General features: G+C 40.9%; 1 protein-coding gene and 1 long non-coding RNA gene across 4 annotated transcripts in view; one reads left to right on the plus strand and one right to left on the minus strand.

The window, feature by feature from the left end:
- Positions 1–19,671, plus strand: part of ITGA6 (integrin subunit alpha 6) — a 45,286-nt gene that overhangs the window by 18,365 nt on the left and 7,250 nt on the right. For 2 of the 3 annotated variants that reach the window (XM_062005126.1, XM_062005127.1), the window contains exons 2-20: positions 1,337–1,464; positions 1,843–1,922; positions 3,673–3,928; positions 5,363–5,494; positions 7,872–8,082; positions 8,498–8,691; positions 8,824–8,912; positions 9,635–9,762; positions 11,386–11,481; positions 11,988–12,049; positions 13,284–13,441; positions 14,470–14,625; positions 15,286–15,401; positions 16,985–17,174; positions 17,261–17,344; positions 17,537–17,616; positions 17,760–17,837; positions 17,937–18,039; positions 19,472–19,645. In XM_062005126.1, the coding sequence (XP_061861110.1) occupies positions 1,337–1,464; positions 1,843–1,922; positions 3,673–3,928; positions 5,363–5,494; positions 7,872–8,082; positions 8,498–8,691; positions 8,824–8,912; positions 9,635–9,762; positions 11,386–11,481; positions 11,988–12,049; positions 13,284–13,441; positions 14,470–14,625; positions 15,286–15,401; positions 16,985–17,174; positions 17,261–17,344; positions 17,537–17,616; positions 17,760–17,837; positions 17,937–18,039; positions 19,472–19,645 (2,515 nt within the window). Of the gene's footprint in view, positions 1–1,336; positions 1,465–1,842; positions 1,923–3,672; positions 3,929–5,362; positions 5,495–6,723; positions 6,841–7,871; positions 8,083–8,497; positions 8,692–8,823; positions 8,913–9,634; positions 9,763–11,385; positions 11,482–11,987; positions 12,050–13,283; positions 13,442–14,469; positions 14,626–15,285; positions 15,402–16,984; positions 17,175–17,260; positions 17,345–17,536; positions 17,617–17,759; positions 17,838–17,936; positions 18,040–19,471; positions 19,646–19,671 lie in introns of all 3 variants that reach the window. The other variant, XM_062005128.1, reaches the window with a different exon arrangement.
- The window catches only part of LOC133626371 (uncharacterized), a 34,822-nt gene that overhangs the window by 2,247 nt on the left and 12,904 nt on the right, over positions 1–19,671 (minus strand). Inside the window, exon 4 of the long non-coding RNA XR_009819471.1 lies at positions 4,270–4,358. This is a non-coding gene — a long non-coding RNA (uncharacterized LOC133626371). The remainder of the gene's footprint in view (positions 1–4,269; positions 4,359–19,671) is intronic.

The following is a 19,671-nucleotide window of genomic DNA, read 5'->3' on the forward strand; positions in this document are numbered from 1 at the left end:
ATCCAGTCTTAACTATTTGATATGTATAAAAGTGAGTCTTGTTTTTAGTGAGAAAAGCATTCTGAGGAAGAGCAGCGTACTTTGTCTCACTGCCATTCTAAAGCATGCAGAAAAGCTGCTCTCTTGAGCAAAAACTCTATTGCTGAAGCCTTATAGAGCGTCTGAGTTCCTCTGTGAGTGTTATGAGTCCAACTGTAGTCCCAACTTTGTCCTCTGTAGTGTCAGGGATCCCTTCTATCAAGCATTTTGTACAGGGGTCAGGAAACACATGGAGTCTGGTTCAGCATCCATCCAACCTACTATGTTGCACCTGTCCCCACACTGTTGTCTCATCTGTGTTTCTTCAGCGGAGTGTGCTGGTTCTCCCACAGACTATTGTATACTGCTCGTTACTAGTTTCAGGTAGCTGCTGGAGAGGCAGCTGTGCTCTCTGTGCCACTTGAAAGACAGACAATGTTAAGGGATTTGTTTGTTTTTTTGTTTACTGAAAGCCCTTATTTTGCAAGTAAAAATGTTTACTGATGATTTTGTAATAATACTCATGGGGGACAGCTGATACAGGAAAAAATGTACTTAGTTTTTAAAATAAGAACCTTCACATTTGGTTACCAGGACAGTGTTTGAGAAGGGCTCATTTGAGTGGTCTTTTTATAAGAGAAGTCAGTCCTTTGTGGGAATGGCCTGTTCCTGATGAGATTTGTTAGAGAAAAATATTTGCAGCTTCAGAATCTGGCTAAAGGAGTGCCAAAAGAGAGTGCATCATTACACAGAGCCGGGAATAGTTTAGTGATCCTTCATGGCCAGGAAGGATCTTGCTTTGCTTCATGGGTTGGAGATATGAAGATGTCCCGCATAAATCGAGACAAACAGTGGCACAGGACTGACATAAAACTAGAAGACAGCCCAAAAGCACTTGTATTCACTGTTTTGGGGGTTTGTGATCATCTCAGTAACACTACTTTTCCCATTTTTGCCAACAACTTCTGGTAAGGCAAAAAATACCCCACCTGTCTCCCTGACAGAAGGATGTGGTTTGCTAACTGCCAGACACCCACTTAAAAAAAAAATCATCAGCCACTTACCATTAATGTGGCAACAGTAATAGCAATATGTTTACTGCTTTGCAGGTCCATTAATTATAGAACTAGTACTGCTTTATAGCCCTCCCCCCTTTTTGTAAGAAACAGTGCTGTGACATAGCTTTTCATCAATCTTCAAATGTTTGTTTGTCAAACCTCTAGCAGTATGGTGAAAACATTTCCTGATTCTATTGCCTTCCTCTTTTCTAATATTTCTTCTACAGATGTCTTGAAATTACTTCTTTTTTTACCTGCAGATTGCTGGTTGGAGCTCCTCGGGAAAAGGCCTTTCCATCCCAACAAGCCAACAGAACAGGGGGGTTGTACAGCTGTGACATCCTATCTCCAAATACACGCTGCACACGTGTCGTGTTTGATGAAGAGAGTAAGTTCTTCAATGCTCTTAGGATTTAAACAGTTGTCTAGTTTTTCCTGTTTGATGTGGTCCTTGCCAGAGGCAGCGTATCACACACTTGCTTTTTCTTTTGATCATAGTAAGTTGTGAACTGCTCAGATAGCTTGAGATGCTTAAATCTTTGTTGATTTTTCTGTTGCTCTTTTTATAAATTGACGTGACATAAGTCAGTCATATGCTAGAAGTGTTTAATAAAATGGGTGTTCTCAGTGATAACATGTACAGACACTGCCACCTGCAGACTGTCTCTTGTACTGTATGAAGTTCTTGTCCTGATGGGGACTTGAAAAAAAGTAGTTGACTGTTACTATTTGTTAATATTTGAAGCTGTATTATGATACTCTGCAGCTGACCCGAAGATGGAGAGTAAAGAAGACCAATGGATGGGTGTAACTGTCCAAAGTCAGGGGCCAGGAGGAAACGTGGTGGTAAGTCCAAAGGACTAACTCATGAAAATGTTTCGGGTCTGCAGTACATGTTCTGAATGGCCAATGTTTCTGTGCAGTGTTCTGACAGGTAACTTTCCTGGATTTGCTCCTGTGATTTCTTGTACATACAGACTTAAATGTCTCCCCCACTTGAGACTGTAAAAGCTTTAAATGGTTTTCCTAACTATGAGTTAGCCTTTCTTTATAACCTTTGGTAACAATCTAGGATGGACAGTTCATTTTCAGGGTGTCCACTTATTTTTTTGTGCTGTGCACATTGTTTCTTTTAAATACTGCTGGCTGCAGAAATAGGGAGAAATAGTGTGATAAAATTGGAAAAGTAGCAGGCTACCGGCAGCAGCCTCTTTTCCAAGATGATCCTCCTCACTTGAACTTTCATCAGGAACTTTGCATGAAATTAGTGTGGCTGTTGCACTGCAGTAAAACTACTAGCTAGTCTATACAGAGAAAAAAAAAGGCTTTCAGGAGTTACAAGAGATTTGTTTTAGGTCTTTCTTAGTTAAATAAAAGCTCACATAGTGCTGCAGGATACTAATTATATCATAAAATGGGATGTAGGGAAACCTCCCCATCTAATTATATTCTTGTGGGCTAATGTCACGATTTCCAGAGCTGAGATAGATGACTTCTGCGTTGAGTCTGGAGTTTTTAAGGAGGTAGAGGCAATAATAACTTGTTTTAGTCTGCCTCAGAACCCAGAGAGGGGACGAGCAGACGGAGAGAGTCCTGCTCACTGAATAATTAATCATCGACTGATGCTGTCTTGTTTTTTCTGGGAAGGAACTATTTTGAAGTGATAAGTGGGAAATGAACTTACTAGATGATGTGTGGGCAGCCTGAAGGTGACTGTGCAGTGCTGTAATGTAGACAGTGCTGCAGTGCTCTCAGTGTGGAGCAGCTGGGTGTTTGCTTAATATTTAAGCCTTGATAGGAACCACACAAAAAGTATGTCAGCTGAGGAACCTGGCTTGCTTGTACTCTTCACACACCTACTGCATCTGATTTTATGTATAGCACTGCTGGCAAAAGGATTTGATTGTTCCACCTCTTTTTATAATGGTTTGGTGGTTACACTGGTTAACCCAGAGGTTGTTTGGTGTTAAATATTTGATTAGAGTTCTAATCCCAGGTGGACAGCCTACAAGGTTAAGGAACAGGTTGCGCTCAGTGTGGCTGCTCAGTCCCAGTGACACTTAACCTGTGCATGGGACATCCAGTGCAGGAAGCAGGAAAAACTTCCCTGCCCTCCCCTTTACTGGAACAGCTTTCAACCTCTGCTTTGTGTCACAGTCTGGAAGAGGTGAATTCTGAGTAGTTGCAGGTAGATGGTAGTTGAACAACTTTTCATGTCCTGCACAAGCATGGAAGTTATTTAACTCTTCTGGCTGTGGGGTAAAACAGACACTTCTTTCTTTATGAGAAATAACATGGTCCTCTCTTCACCTCTTGCAAAAGAGGGATTTAGGTATCAGGGAAAGCTTTAAGGCTAAAAACCCCAAATCCCACAGAGAAGAGGGATTTGACCATGTGGTCATCCGTGACCACGAGGCTGCGTACTGTGTTGCCCAGGGAGAACAGTGGACTCTCTGCATTGCAACACGCATGTGTCTACAGGTGACTGACTTAGAGCATTACTGGCATGAAGTATTGCCAAAGGAGACCAACCTGCTTTGATGACTTGCATACAGACATACAGAAAGCATCACTTACTATTTCTTCTATCTTGCAGACATGTGCACATCGTTATGAGAAAAGGCAGTATGTAAACACAGTGCAGGAAACCCGGGATATCATTGGAAGGTGCTATGTGCTGAGCCAGGATCTCACTATTAAGGATGATATGGATAATGGAGTATGGAGTTTTTGTGATGGTCGTTTAAGAGGCCATGAGAAGTTTGGTTCCTGTCAGCAAGGTGTTGCTGCTACTTTTACTAGAGACTATCATTATATTGTGTTTGGTGCCCCAGGCACTTACAATTGGAAAGGTATGACCCTGGCTTCCTTCCTGCCTACTCTCCCATTTCCTCTGAGGTTGCTCACAGGGATTGCATCCTAAGTTCTCTTTTTTCTTTTTCTAGGGGGGATGACAATACAGATCTAATGATTTTACTCTGTTTTCACAAAATGCTATGCTCCTGTATAAAAAATATTAACTGAAATTCCTTTAAATATCTTTGAGGGAATACTTAGGAATGTATAATGCAACTTTGCACATATGTACACCAAATTTTCCCCTTATTAGTCTAAACTGTTTAGTGGGTTTGAGTGGTTGCTTTGAGACTTCCATAGTGGAACAAATTACAACATCATTTTAAAATTGACCAACCTTTTTTGCTGCATTTGATCAGATGTTAGATAGCTGCACTGAGATCTTTGTTGAACCTGCAGTGTTCTCCACTTTATTCTTTGTGAAGTCTGTGGAAATATTAATTAATTAATTAAACACTGGGGAACTGCAAGAAGATAACAGAGCAATGGATATCCATGTAGAAGTCCATGGATAATGTCTGACTAAGAGCCAGCCAAGAACTCTCTGTCATCTAGGAGATACTCCAGATCCCGAGGGGAAAAACCCCATAAATTTTCTCTGTTGGTTTCTATTGAGAAGTGTCTCAATGGGCAGCTCTGTCCCTTTTCTTAAAAGTGATTTTTCCAGTTGCACTTCATTACACCAACAGCTGTGAATACTTACCCCTTTAGAACATCTGATCCCTGAACCATTACATTTTTTCCCCTTGTACACCTGTGCCTGCTATATGAACCATGCAGAAATCTTTGAGTTAGGCTCTGGTACAAGGTGTACTTAGTGGAAACTTCATCTTCCACATATCTGTCAACAACATCTGACCAAGCTGAAGCAGCATATTGAGTTCAGACACTTACTTTAATTGCAGCAAAGTGCTGTGACAGTGTATAAGTCATAAGAGTACTCTTACATATCATGGAAAAACATGTCTGTGCTTGCCAAAATATTAAGTATGCCTGTTCAGAAAAGGGAAGCACACATTTTATCAAACAATAGCTCGTTTTCCCCTTAAATAATGTCTTCTAAATATATCACTGGTGTTTGTCATAGCTGAACAGCATTTTTTGTATTCCCGTGTGCTTAAGAACTGTGAGATGAGGATGGTTCCTGACCAAGTTGGTGCCATGTTTTTTTTGAGTATTTTCTTGGTAACCCATGCGTTCCAGATCATTGCATGTCTTCTCTGTAGAGCAGCGTCAGAATCTGGCACACAGGGCGCAGAAATTCAGAGCCTTTTCAAAACGTGTTCACCCAGTGCACTGTTCTGTGTTTGTCCCATAAAACAGTAATCACTACCTCATTCATTGCAATTAATGTTACTTGGGAACCATTTACCTGTTATTTTTTTCCCTTACCATTCATTTGTTTTTATTTTATCATTTCATTTCTTCAGGGGTGGTTCGTGCAGAGCAAAAGAATCAGACATTTTATGATCTGGGTATCTTTGATGATGGGCCTTATGAAGTTGGTGATGAGAGCCGCCAAGATAAGAATCTAGTTCCCGTTCCAGCTAACAGTTACTTAGGTAGGATTAAGTACATACGGGTAAATCTCTTTAGGCTTCTTAAACTTACTTGTGATCCCAGCCTGGTGTGATGATGCGAAATTGGAGCAGAAAATCCTTCCTTTGTGGAGCCTGTAGCATGTTAACCATTTTGGATAATTCACATCTCCCTCCATGTTCACGGGACAGTTTTAAGTGTAAGGTGATCCTCTGCTAAGGTTCCTAGAAGAGCTGCTAAGTTCATGAGGGAAGCAAGAGCTGTGCTGAGGACCTACTGATACTCAAGGAGTGCTTGTAACCACTGTAGTGGTTAAGTACAGTGTATGGATCTGCAGCCTGTACTCACAAAGGCTCTGTCCTGTGGCATCAGAAGGTTTATAAAAATGGGAGTTTCTGCATGTAACTGTTAAGACTGCAGTTTCTTTTTCCTGGTAGGTGAGTGCAATTTTCTCATTCTTAAAAACTCCAGTGGCCTTTTCACGGGCCTTTAAAATAGCATAAGAAGAGTGATTTTTGTATTTGAAGTGTGTGTGTGTCAGGAGTCTCTTGCACTTTGTGCACGCATGAAAGCAGAAATGCATTCTTAGGCCAGTTGATGTTACTGTACACCAGTGAGACACTTGATGCAGAGAAAAGGTTATGCTGCATTTTTGGAAAGCCTCAAGTGTAAATAACCTCTCTGTCCTAGTGCAGATTCCTGTGGTGTATTGATCCACTGCTTTTGGCATATGAAACCAATACAGTTTGGGTAACTTGAAACTGGAATTTCTGTGTGAGTGGTGGAGAGCTGGACAGATGGGAAGAACATGGCTAATATACAAAGCAGAAGCAAGTCAGAAGACGAGCCAGCTTAGAGCTATGGATTTGTTAGAAGAAATAGAACATAAACATCATCAGTAATTACTGGATGTAAGAAAAAAAAACCCCATAACAAAACCCAGACAAAACAAACCCAACAATCGTGAGAGCTTTTGTTAGAGAACTGGTAGCCTCTTCTGGTGAAGTAAGAATTGGCGAGGTGAAAAATGCTGTGGAGGTGTCTTTTACTGTGAACAGTCACACTGGCTTTTTGCAGTTTTGTAACAAATGCATTTATCTTCAAAATGTAAATGCTGCCCTTGATTTGTCACAATCAAAGCAATTTCCAGGCAAGCCTGCTGCTCCCTCTGTTAGACATTAAATAAAGATGCTTCTAGCAGCTTTGCTTAACTACTGTTTTTTTCTCTTCAATCTTTCACTCGTGTTTACAGGTCTTCTGTTTTTGACAGCTGTATCTGATACTCATCCAGATCAGTTTGTGTACAAAACATTGCCTCCCGGCATACAGGTGGACAAAGCAGTGGATGTAATGATGAATAGCTACTTAGGTTTGTGACCACTTGAGGTGGCAGCATCTGGTCAGGCATAACCTCCAGATCTTTCACACGATCCTCTCCCCTCTGTACCCCCTCATCTCAAATACATTGCAAGTATAAGCATGTAAAAATGGGGACTTGACTAAAGAGGAGCTTGCAAAAAACATGTCTTGAAAGAAGCACTGATTAGTCATGCATTTTTCCAGACCCTCTCATCCCTCCCCCTGATGGGGCTCCCTGAATTTTTCTGAAGCTCCGTCACTGTGAATTGCTGTAACTGAGAATTTTCACAGTAGTGGTGAAGTGCTTCAGAAAGAGATTTCCACCTGCTGGTTACTGTCTTTTCTCCTTCCAGTAGGTGTAATTTTCTACTTTGGCCTTGATTTGCTCTGTTGATATATGCAGTAGATTCTTTCAACTCAAGTTTTTCATAGATTTCAAAATGCATTGACTTTATAAAGAATACATAAGAGCCAGTTGGTTTGGGTGTGTCCTTCAGGGCTGCATGAGATCGGAATTGCCAATGTCACCATTCCCATGTGAGGGAGTTCTGTCACACTGGGTGTCATTCATGGAAAGCCCTGTGCTTGTGCATGTCTGTAGCTGAACAATACAGATTTGGAAGTGTTACTTAGGAAGGAATTATTACAAGACTTCCTGCTTAGGAAGTTCTATAATAATTTTGCCAGAGGTGAAACACTCGAGCTATATTCAAGTGGTAAAAGTGTAGCTGTTTCTAAGGTGATCTGTTTAAAAATTATCCTGTATTTGGTGTCTGTGAAAAGCAGATCTGGGTAAGCAATAGAATAATAATAATGTTTTGTAGGGGGGAAATACTTAAATGTTCTGTATGGAGGAATGTAGACTTGTGAAACCACATCCACCAGTCCAAACAGAAATGAAGAATTCCCAGCATATTATGCTCTGTTCTAGACAGAACTTTATATACCACTTTAATATAGCAGGGGAACTCATTTTTCCTGTTAGCAATAGAAGCTGTTAGTTTTGTTTGTTTACATTTTCTCTCTTATTTCTTTGTAAAGGTTTCTCTTTGGACTCTGGCAAAGGGATTGTCTCCCAAGAGGAGATGACTTTTGTGTCTGGCGCCCCAAGAGCCAACCACAGCGGGGCAGTTGTTTTACTGAAAAAGGAGAAGAATCAGAGAGCACTTTCACTGGAGCACATGTTTGAAGGAGAAGGCTTGGCGTCTTCTTTTGGCTACGATGTTGCTGTTGTGGATCTCAACAGTGATGGGTATGCAACCCGCCCCCCCGCAAAGGGATGGTAGTCTGGTTTATTTCTGCTTTGGTTTTTCACATTAGCAAGACAAGGAATGCCAAACCCTCCCTGTTTTGCTGGTGGAAATGGTGAGCATCTTGGAGAAACAATCAGGATACAGTCTACATTTCTAATTGCAGAAAAGAGTTTTGTTTAAATTTAAGAAATTAGTGTAAACAAAGAAGAAACAAATCTCATACCCAAAGAAAGCTCTAGAAGATCTGTGTGTGTCCCAAAGCAAGTATAATCAGCCTGTAGTATCTGCGGAGCTGTTGTTGCTCAGCTCAGCCAGTTTAATATACTTTGGGTCTTAGCTGCCCTTGAGACCACAGTCAGAGCAGTTACTGGTCCCAGTTCTTCTCTAAAAGCACTGCTTTGCTTTTCTTTTAAGATGGCAAGACATCGTTGTTGGAGCCCCGCAGTACTTTGACAGAAGTGGGGATATTGGTGGTGCCGTGTACGTCTACATTAACCAGCAGGGCAAGTGGGGAGGAGTGAAACCCGTGCGCTTAAATGGAACCACGGACTCCATGTTTGGCCTTGCAGTTGAAAACATTGGGGATGTTAATCAGGACGGGTATCCAGGTAAGGGAAAAATGATTGAACAACAGCGACTTTGTTGCTCATGCCAGACTTGGAACATCTTAGCCTTATCATGAGTGCAAGCTGCAGAAAGAACAAGAATGACTTTCAGATGTTGCACCTTATTTTCAACAGATATTGCAGTAGGGGCTCCGTATGATGGCTTTGGCAAAGTATACATTTATCATGGATCCAAGAATGGGATAAATACAAAACCAGCACAGGTAATGAAATAACCTTTATTATATATAATTAGTCTTGCACAAAATTAAAGGAATGACAGGGCTATCCTTCTCCTGCCTTTACTAATAGTGGGGTGGTGGGTATGCAGAAGAGTCACCCTTCAAAGAAATATTAGGAATTTGTGATTTTATGACACATTTTTCTTTCTGGGACAGTCCTTTAGCAACAGTAATATGTAGAGAAAGAAAAAAGGTGTGTAGATGTGTAAGTTTTGGGGCTTTGACAGAAATTTGGGGATTTGAAAATAATTAATTTCTTCATCTTCTCTTTCGCCTCTACTATTTAACTTTCTTTTAATAAAAAAATTTATGCCTTTTTCTTTTTTCTGGGGACCATTGTGCTCAGTGTGCAAGGTGAGAATAGAACTTGATTACACTTCCTAGCATAGTGCTAGAATACTTTCTAGAATTCTTTTTCAGGTTCAAGTGCCCATACTGCATAAATACTATACATAAAGATAAGCTAGGCAACCTTTCTGTGCAAAACAGTCATTTCTGGTAGTGCTATTGCAAAGGAACTTGGAAGAAAAGCAAATCATCAGTGTCATTTACCTGAAAACAGAGGTTCCATTTCCTTATATCTCCTCTCGTTTTTTTTTTCTTTTTGCCCCTTCTTTTCTGGTCATAAGACAATGATGTTCACTTGTTATTTCACTTTCATAGCTTTTAAATATCTGAATTCCCTCAATCTGTTTGCTCTTTAGATTCTTGATGGTGAAAAAACAGGCACCAATTTCTTTGGTTACTCTATTGCTGGAAACATGGACCTGGATAAAAATTCCTACCCTGATATTGCTGTTGGTTCCCTTTCAGATTCTGTGTCTGTGTTCAGGTATTATATACAGAACTATAACTAATGACACCAAGGTTTTGGTTTTAGTTGTTCAAAAACAAACTACTTAGAAGTAACAAAAAGATGTTTGGCCTTGAGTGTATTTTTCCTTCTAGAAGTTGGAAATTCTAGGGGGAAAAAATGCTCTAACTTGGTTTGTTACTTTATCTCCCTCTTCTCATTGTGAAGCTGCCTTACAGCCCACCCAGGGTAAGAGGGGACAGTTGGCTGGGAGTGCTGATGTGTGCAGTGTTACCTGCACCCAAACCATGCCTTGTGGTAACTTATGTGGATGCTTGTGTATTTTGAAGGAATAAAGGGTGATAAGTAATTCTTTTGCCTTAAGTTTACTGATATGTTTGCTAGAGCTTTTGTTTGCTGCTGTTACATAAATCTAATTCTGCTTTAGTGAAGACAGAAGGAAACCAAAACCCCTCCTTTGTAGCTGAGGATCCAAAAGCAGCGAGGCATACAGCCGTGCTAAGGTTGCAGTGGGGTCTGTGGAACTGCAGTGAGGAAGCCCTGCGGAGAGGAGCCTGGATTTCTGTAGCAGGGATGAGGTCACAGTCTTCTGCAGACCTCTGCTTCTTTCCAGTTTAACAAGCTATTAAGGCGAATCACTAGTAATGAGCAGTAAGAGGACTGTCTCCTCCCTCATCAGAGCTGTGAATGCTGCCTGAAGTTTATGTCTTTACTGCTTGCTGTCAGGGCCAAAAGGAGGACCACCACAAACTCCAAAACTCAGTTTCAGAGAGGAAAACAACAGTCTTTGAGGCAGAATGCCATGTCCTAGAATTTTTTGATGATCCCATCTCTGAAGTGTATAGTATCTGTGTACACAATTTTTGTTTTGTTTTGAGATACACTGAAACAGCACCCAACAAAAGCGACTCGTGCTGCTTGTGAAAGGGAAGTTGGTTGGATTATTAAGTGTTCTGCCTGCTGATGAGCATGGCACAAAAGCTTTAACAGAGGTGAGAATGAAAACCTTTATGGTAACACAGTGAAAGAGATGGCCCAGTTATATTTGCCAGAAAAGGAGGAGGTGCCTTGCTAGTAATTTCAAATAAACCTTAGATGCTTTGAGACCTCATTCATTTGTTCATGTGAACTGTCTTTTATTGTTCTTTCCCAAAAGGAATAAACAGGAAAAGTTGTCAGGCTAAATTATGGTTAGAGCTGACGTGGAGAGGAGTCAGGAAGTGAAAACTTTTCCCACAGCCACCCAAGCTTCACATCAAAGCTGTTGTGAATGTTAATCTGAGTGAACTGTAGTACCTGCAGCTGTTCACAGTGGCTGAATTACCATTGGGATGGGAACCATCACTTTGAATGTTCTGTTCTGTATATAAAGTGTATAAAATGACAATTGCAACATGAATATACCCTGCTGCCCTGCCAGGCATTTAATACAACCGGAGTTGTTTCTTGTGACTTGCTTTGCTTAGCTGTCAGTAGCATTCTTTTGTTTCTAACCATTATCAAAGCCCAACTCCGTATTTCTTGGGGTCTTTGTTGTCCATCAGTGCAAGCATGGAGGGCCTCTGGGATTCACATCTTAACAAACACTTTTTGTTCTTTTTTTGCCCCTTCTTTCACTCCCCATCTTTCCTCTAAATGAAGGTCTCGGCCTGTGATAAGCATTAGAAGAAGCATTACAGTAGAGCCCGACAGACTTGATCTAAAGAAAAAGAGCCCTGAGGACCCTGGTGAAATATGGTAAATTAAAAAAAAATGATTACATCAGAAGCCTTTGGTGTATTGAGTTTTCTGTTGTCCAGATCCATTCAGTCAGTGATGATGTTGACACAAAGAGATAGGACAGCCATGCAGGTTAAGCAAATGTATCTGCATTGATCATTTTGACTTCCAGAATTTGCTGTGACTACTGTGCTACAGACAAAGTAGTTGGTTCATAATGTCCAATTTTGAAAATGAGTGTGGCTTTGTCACTGAAGACTTAACACTTCCAGGTATCTGAACCTCAACAGCTTTCTCATGAGTAGAGATCTAAGGGCAAATGCCAGGAAATATTTTTTCTAATTGCTTATTAACTGTTTTTTCCTGCCTTGTAATTCAGTTCAATAAGCAGCAAATTACTGTTCGAGCATGAAAACCACAGTCATAAGACTGATAATATCAGTCAATGGACTATTAAAACTTTTAAGGCCATTGGACCCTGCTGTATTAAAGTTGACATGAATTCCTTGTCACTTCTTTTGCAGGATGGATGTGAAGGCGTGTTTTCAATATACTGCAAACCCCAGGGATTTAAATCCGAGAATAAGTAAGTTTTGGAGAGAAATATTTTTGATGTGCTTGTCACATCGTTTGGGTTTTGTTTTTTCTTTGGAGCGTATCATGGGCGAATGTGATAGTGACTCATCTCAGCCTATGACTATCTAAGTTTGAATGGGACTCAATACTGCTGGGGTCAAGTGCTGTTGCACCATCTCTGTGGAGAGCACCATGTGTCTGGAGCCATGTTGGTGTGTCAGGAAGGGCTGGGGGTGACAGACTGAACTGAAGCTCTCTGGGTATTGTAACTGCTCGTGTGTAAATGGGTGCCATGCAGACCAGAGGCATTTCGCCTCTCTAGGTTACTGCTGCTTTAGAAAATAGTTTAGAAACATTCTATATAGAATTAGTAAGCGTTGTTTCTTACTGAAGACTTACTCTGTAAAAGTGTTCTGTATTAATGAATCCAGTAATGGAAACTAAAGTAAACTAAAATAAACTTTGGTATTAATAGGAAGCTGTAAGACTGTGCCATAAATATAGTTAAAACCAGAAAACGTTCATTTGTTATTTCTCCCGTTTTTTCTCTTGCTACAATGCTGCTGTTACTATACCTCAGAAAACTGCATAGGATTTTGAAGGGAAAGGAGAAGAATTTTAAGCCCAAGCCTTTTCCTGCATTGTCTTAGTTTCTCAGTTACTTGTAAATTCCAGAGGATGTGCCTGAATGAGGTGGCACGTTTGGGCCTGTTCCCATCCTAGCAGCACTGAATTGCTCAGTGAATACAGAGATGATTAAAAGCTGCACAGAGTTCAGATCTATCAAAATGTGTCTCAGCATACAACTGGAGAATATTTGTCACACTTGCTTTCAGTGTTAAAATGAACGGTGTACCTTGACCTCAAAATCCTGTTGGCTGATAAGCTGCTATTTATGGGACAAAACAGAGATCAAGGACAACCAGTTGAAGTATTTACAAAGTTTTGTGTATCAGCCCTCTGCTCCTCCAGCCAGCTCTGCCCGTGGCGAGCCAACGGCAACGGGGGATTTGCTTGAGGAGTTTCCTATAGATACAGGCAGCAGGTTCCCAGCCCTCAATTGGAGAGGGACAGAACTGAGATGGAGGAAGTTCTGTAAATAGCTGAAAACTGTTTGTGAAGCCCAGCACTGGCTGAATCAGTCTCCTGGACTGCTGTAAGGTCCCATCTGGAGAAATTAAAAATTCTTTTTAATAAGGCAAGGGTTCTTTTTTTGCAATGACCTGCTTTATTTCTTCATGTAGAGATCAACTATACATTTGAAGCAGAAACAGAGAGGAGGCAGTTAGGCCTCCCATCCAGAGTGCGCTTTAGAGACCACCTGTCTGATCAGTTTACTGCAAGTACAATCCTAAGGGGACAGAACTCAAGAGAGTGTGTGACAACCAAGCTCGTACTGCAGGTAAGGCAGAGTCTTATAGACTTATATTTTAATTAGACTTTTATTTTAATTGAATTTACATTTATTTAAAAGCATACTCATAGTACTTCTGTATATAACTTAGGACTCACTTGAAAACCACCATAGTTAAGTACTTACTCCTGCCTGCACACATGCTGCTTCCTCCTGTTGCCTTTCTTGCAAAGAGGCCACTGCAGTATGCTCTGGACGTCAATAGAGCAGAACTAATTTGGAACAATAGAGAGGGACTAAATGGCAAAAATGGAAAGCTTTTTCCAACAGAAGTAATTTAGAATGCAGTGGTGTGACTGGTGAGGAGAAGAATTTTGACCCATAGGTTTTGGAAGGGATGAATGGGGAGGAGGAGAAAGCTTGTTATGTGCCCCTCTGACTTGGCTGCTCTGCTGGCCTTCAAGGTGGCACTGCTCCAGCAGCTCAGCATATTCTCAGCAGCTCTGAGCTGGCCTCTCAGGTTACTTTTGAGCACAGCAAAATAAAGAGCTTGAGCTTTGGCAGCAGAATCACATAGAACCATAGAATGGTTTGGGTTGAAAGGGACCTTAAAGATCATCTCATTCTAACCCACCACTGTGGGCAGGGACACCTTCCACTAGACCAGGTTGCTCAAAGCCCCATCCAAGCTGGCCTGGAACACTGCCAGGGATGGGGCAACTGCAACCTCTCTGGACAGCCTGTGCCAGTGTGTTACAGTACTGTTGCAGTGGGAATTTCACTTACCTGAGTTACCACCTGTTCTGAGGAATTCTTAAAGGTGAGAGAAATCACTGGATTGGGCAGCCAGGGGAAAAAAAAAAAAAAAAGACAATGGGGCTGGTCTTCTTCTGTCCTTGTGCCTTTTTAGAAAATGCAGTGCTTCTACATCCTGAATAGTTTTAATGCTGCAAAATGTAGCAGGAAAGATTTCGCTTTCCCACTTGTTCTGGAATGTGTATCCAAAGCCAGTCTTTGCTGTTTTTTCCTTTCTCTGTGCTGTGCACTAACTATGTCACTTCAAAATATTTTAACAGGAAAAAATTAAAGATAAGCTACGTCCCATTCCAATATCAGTCAGTGTTAAAATTGCTGGCCTGGAGTCCAGCTCACCTTCCACAAGAAAAGAGAGAGCACTTCCGGATCTTATACCAATTCTGAATTCAAATGAATCTGAAACAAAGACCACAAAAGTAAGCCTTTGATACCACGTCTTCCCTTCATCACTGAATTTTAGACTGTAGAAAGCTAAATTATGACCAAAGAAATAACTGGGCTGGTGCCGGGTTTGTAACTACTGGCTGGTATTTCATGTTTTGTTTTGAACTTGTTACAAAATATTACTAACTAGATCATGTGTTTCTTTTGCAACAAAAGGGAAGATGGTATAGCTAGCTGCTGTTTATTTTTCTCTCCCCAACAAGTTTAGGAGGAAATGTACTTTTGATTAAAAGTGTAAATCCATTGTCTCCTGCTGTGAACACTTGTCCCATCACAAAATAATGCATAGTCTCATTGCTCCAAAGTTAGATGCTGTAGTAGCATTAGACCTCTGCAGCAGTGGTGTAAAAGAGAGGGAGTGTCTTGGGTACAAGGTCTTGATTTCCTCAATGCTTCTTGAAGAAGTGTCCCTCTCCTTTATGTAACTGTGCCTTTTAGTCACATTTTAAAGTCCTAAGTTATCAGCATCAAGGGCTACATCTTACAAAGAACTTTCCTGACAGACAAGAAGAGGCAGTTTAAAATCTTACTCCACACACAGTTTACTGTAGATGCTTTATGCAGTGCATATTAGGAATCTTGTTTTATGCCAGTATCACGAGGCATGATAAAAGTGCTTTGGTTTGATTTAGGTGGAGTTCTTAAAAGAAGGATGTGGAGAAGACAATGAATGTCACAGCAATCTGAAACTTCAGTACCGGTTTTGCACCAGAGAAGGAAATGAAGACAGGTTTACTTATTTACCAATGTAAGTCTTGATTAATGCAGTGCTAAAACTCAGATTACTAACAAGTGCTTAAGAGAACTTTTATGGGAGAGGTTTTGGAGATAGAGCAGCATTGATTTGTTAGTCTGCCAAATGCAACCCAGTGTTGTACTGATCTGCCAGGATGAGGTAGGTGGGGCAGTGGGGAAGAACTTCAGAACAGCACTAGTACAGAGTCAAATGGATACAAAGCCAAGAGGGCAGGTGTGGGACAATGTGGCTGGAGAGCTGTCTCAGGGAAATGGTCCTGGGGATGTTAAATCAACAGCTGGCTGACTGTGAGACAGCAGTGTGCCCAGGTGGCCAAGAAGGCCAATGGCATCCTGGCCTGTATCAGAAATAGTGTGGCCAGCAGGGCCGAGGAAGTGATTGTCCCCTTGAACTCAGAGCTGGTGAGGCCGCACCTCGAATACTGTGTTCAGTTCTGAGTCCCTCACTACAAGAAGGACATGGAGGTGCTGGAGCATGTCCAGAGACAGGCGAAGCTGATGAGGGGTCTGGAGAACAAGTCTGATGAAGAGTGGCTGAGGATGTTTAGTCTAGAGGAGGCTGAGAGGAGATATGATCACTCCCTACAGCTATCTGAAAGAAAATTGTAGTGAGGTGGGGGTTGATGCCTTTTCCCAAGTAATGAATGATAAGACACAAGGAAATGTCCTCAAGTTGCACTATTAGGAGGTTTAGACTGGACATAGGAAGAACTTTTTCACTGAGGGAGTTGTTAGAACACTGGCACAGGCTACTCAGGGAGGTGATGGAGTCACTGTCCCTGGAGATACTTAAAAGATGAGGTGCTGAGGGACATGGTTTAGTCATGGGCTTGGCAGTGTGAAGTTAGTGGTTGGCCTCGATGATCTTAAAGGTTTTTTTCCAACAGAAGTGATTCTGTGACTGCAGGTGTGGCCTAAAAGTTAGAAAAAAGAAAGTAGCTAACCTCTGGAGGAATCTGACTCTAAACCAGCCTTGCAGTAGTTTATTGTGTGTGATACTGCAAAATATTTTTGTGATGGAATTTGATTGACAGTATGAGAATATGATATGCTATTAAGACTAGTAGCCCAGGATATGCAGTTACACAAAAGTCAATAGAGAAATCATTTCACTGTAATGCACACCAAACACCCTCCTGCATCCTGCCTCCCTGGAGGACCAGTGAAAATAGAAAAGAGGTGTAAAAGAAACAAAAGGAAGTATGATCGCTTCCTGTCAACAGTCAGTAACCTTTTGCAGTGAGTGCCACAACCTGACTTATACTTCACAAGAAAAAAGGTCAGTATATTTATTTGGGGAAAAGTAATCACTATTAAATGTTCAGGAATGCTGTAAACGCTTGATTATTTGAGAGGTGTATCAGTCTGTTTTGTCATGTTAACTGGTGGCCACCTTCTGAGACAAAATACTGCTCTGGGAAAAAGCCTACAAGCATTGGTATGTTGATGGTCTTACAGTAATCCTTCCCTAACAGAGGGAATTAGATTTATTTGGGGAGACCATAGTAAGAAGCAAACTTTCACACACATTTGTCTTCCTGATGCACACACTTTTGTATACCCTTGTTTCTGTAGTGAAAATGGCATGCCAGTGCTTGTTCTGAAAGATCAGAAAGATATTGCCCTGGAAATAACAGTGACAAACAATCCGTCTGATGCAAAAAATCCACTAAAAGATGGTGAAGATGCTTATGAAGCCAAACTAATAGCAACTTTTCCAGACAGCCTGACGTACTCTGCGTTCAGAGAGATGAGGGGTTATCCTGTAAGTAGTTTTAAGAGAAAAAATACCCAAGTTTAAAAAATATTTTTAGCATATTTTTTACTTTTAAATGTATTCTGTTTAATCAGGAAAAACAGCTAACATGTGGCGCTAACCAAAATGGTTCTCAAGCAGAGTGTGAACTTGGAAATCCTTTCAAAAGAAATTCCAATGTAAGTTGCACCTATTTTTTACACAAGTTACAAAATCTGATTCTTGACTGTAGTCATCCAAAATTTGTGTCATAACTGGAAATTTGATTTGGATCTGTGTTTTTAACTCTAGAACTCAATGGTGTATTTCTGTAGTATTGCATATATGTTACAAAGTGTTTACATATTTTGTGGATGTTCTTTCTTGCCTAGGTAACTTTTTATCTGATCTTAAGCACTACTAAAGTTAATGTTGATACAACAGACTTGGACATTAATCTGAAGCTGGAAACGTAAGTTTTCTTTGTGTGCGCTGTTTTTTAATACAGTTATAAACATTTTGGGTTGATTTATTTGATTCACAAAAGCAATTCAGTAGTAAAATGAAAACTGCTAAATTTGTAAAATAAACAGCATTGTTTCCTTTCCATTGTAGAACAAGCACTCAAGTTAATTCAACTCCAATTACAGCTAGTGCTAAAGTGGTTCTTGAATTGCTTTTGTCACTCACTGGGTAAGTGTTGATAGCATAATAAATGGAGGGGCTCAGGGACAGTTTTGCTGCAGACTTCATTAAAATCTGGTTATTCTCCTTCCCCCCTCACCTACCCAGACTTGCTAAGCCTTCTCAGGTATATTTTGGAGGCAACATCGTTGGTGAGAGTGCTATGAAATCTGAAGATAACATTGGCAACCTCATTGAGTATGAATTCAGAGTGAGTAATTTATCTGAATGCCAACAGCTGCTTTAATCCGATGAACAGCTTCTCTCTTTATGCATAGATCATCAGGGGACTGGAACGTCTTTCATACAAGGAAAGGCTGTAGGGAACTGGGGCTGTTTAGTCTAGAAAAGAGAAGACTGAGGGGGGATCTTATTTACAAAGATCTAAATGGTGGGTGTCAGGAGGTTGGGACATCCCTTTTTTCTGTGGCATCTAGCAACAGGACAAGGGGTCATGGGATGAAGCTGGAACACAAAAAGTTCCACTTCAATATAAGAAAAAACTATTTCACTGTGGGGGTGATGGAGCAGTGGCACAGGCTGCCCAGAGGGGTTGTGGAGTCTCCTTCCTTGGAGGTATTCAAGATCTGCCTGGATGTGTTCTTATGTGACCTGATCTAGGTGACCCTGCTTCTGCAGGGGGGTTGGACTAGATGATCTCTAAAGGTCCCTTCCAGCCCCTACCATTCTATCATTCTGCGAAAAGTTGCTGGATTTAAATTTGGCTTTTCTTGTCCCCAAATCCTCATTTCTCAATGAGAATGCTCAGACTAGAGCTTCTTTAGGCCTTGGTGTTTGTTGATGATCTTTTGAGGAAGCTTTTTTCTGAGTAGTCGCCCTCACAGAGCACACACCGGCTGGAATGCAGCCCCAGTACCCCGCTGTGCTGGGCCAGGGGGCGACAGCCAGCGACATGAGGGAGCTGGCACAACTGCAGGAGATGCTTTGGATATGTGGTTCTCTTTAACTCTTTCTCTTTGGCATAATTCATAAATCAAGAAAGCTAAAAAAAGACGATTTTGATTCTCTAGAAGCTGTTTATCAGCAAGAGTTGCTTTTTCTGCTTTTTAACACAAGCCCCCGCTGTCTTTGTGCACAGTAGTTTGTCAGGACTGAATGAAGTCCATCTCTGTCAAGTCCTTAACTTCCTTCTGTGCCTGCACACATATATTACAGTAAACACAATTAGAGCATCTGCTTTACAACTTGCTATCATGAACAGTAACACTCAGAAAGCCAAAAAATAGGTTCGGAAACAAGTTCCAGACTTTAGAGAGCAACAGCTGGTTATGTTTCTGTGTCAGAGTTCCTCATAAACTCCCCTCAGTTATGAAACTGAATGTTCTGTTAACTCTAAATTGGAGGTGCTTTGTTTCACATCAAGGTAGAATTCTAACAATCAACAGCTTAAAGTTTATGTTAGGCAACTTAAATCCTTTTATGTTTAAATCTGTATTTACTTGCTACCCACATGTGCTATTTTCAGTATATGCTTTGTCTTTAGACTGTTCTGACTTTTATCTGCTTCTAAATTTCCTCTTAGGTGCATGCTTAAACCTTGTCCAAGTCAGTAGCACTTTTGATTGAGAAGAAAATACCTTTAAAACTATTTCACAGTTTTAACAGACTGTTTGTTTTAACAGGTAACTAATTTGGGCAGACCACTGAAAACATTTGGTACCGCTTCCCTGGATATCCAGTGGCCGAAAGAAATCAGTAATGGCAAATGGCTGCTTTATTTGATGAAAATAGATTCCAAAGGCTTGGAAAAAGTCTCCTGTCAACCTGAGAATGAAATCAATAGTTTGCATGTTGCGGTATGTTATCCTGTCTTCTTCAATCA

The sequence above is a fragment of the Colius striatus genome, chromosome 11 (genome assembly GCF_028858725.1).
Source record: "Colius striatus isolate bColStr4 chromosome 11, bColStr4.1.hap1, whole genome shotgun sequence".
Lineage (NCBI taxonomy): Eukaryota > Metazoa > Chordata > Aves > Coliiformes > Coliidae > Colius > Colius striatus.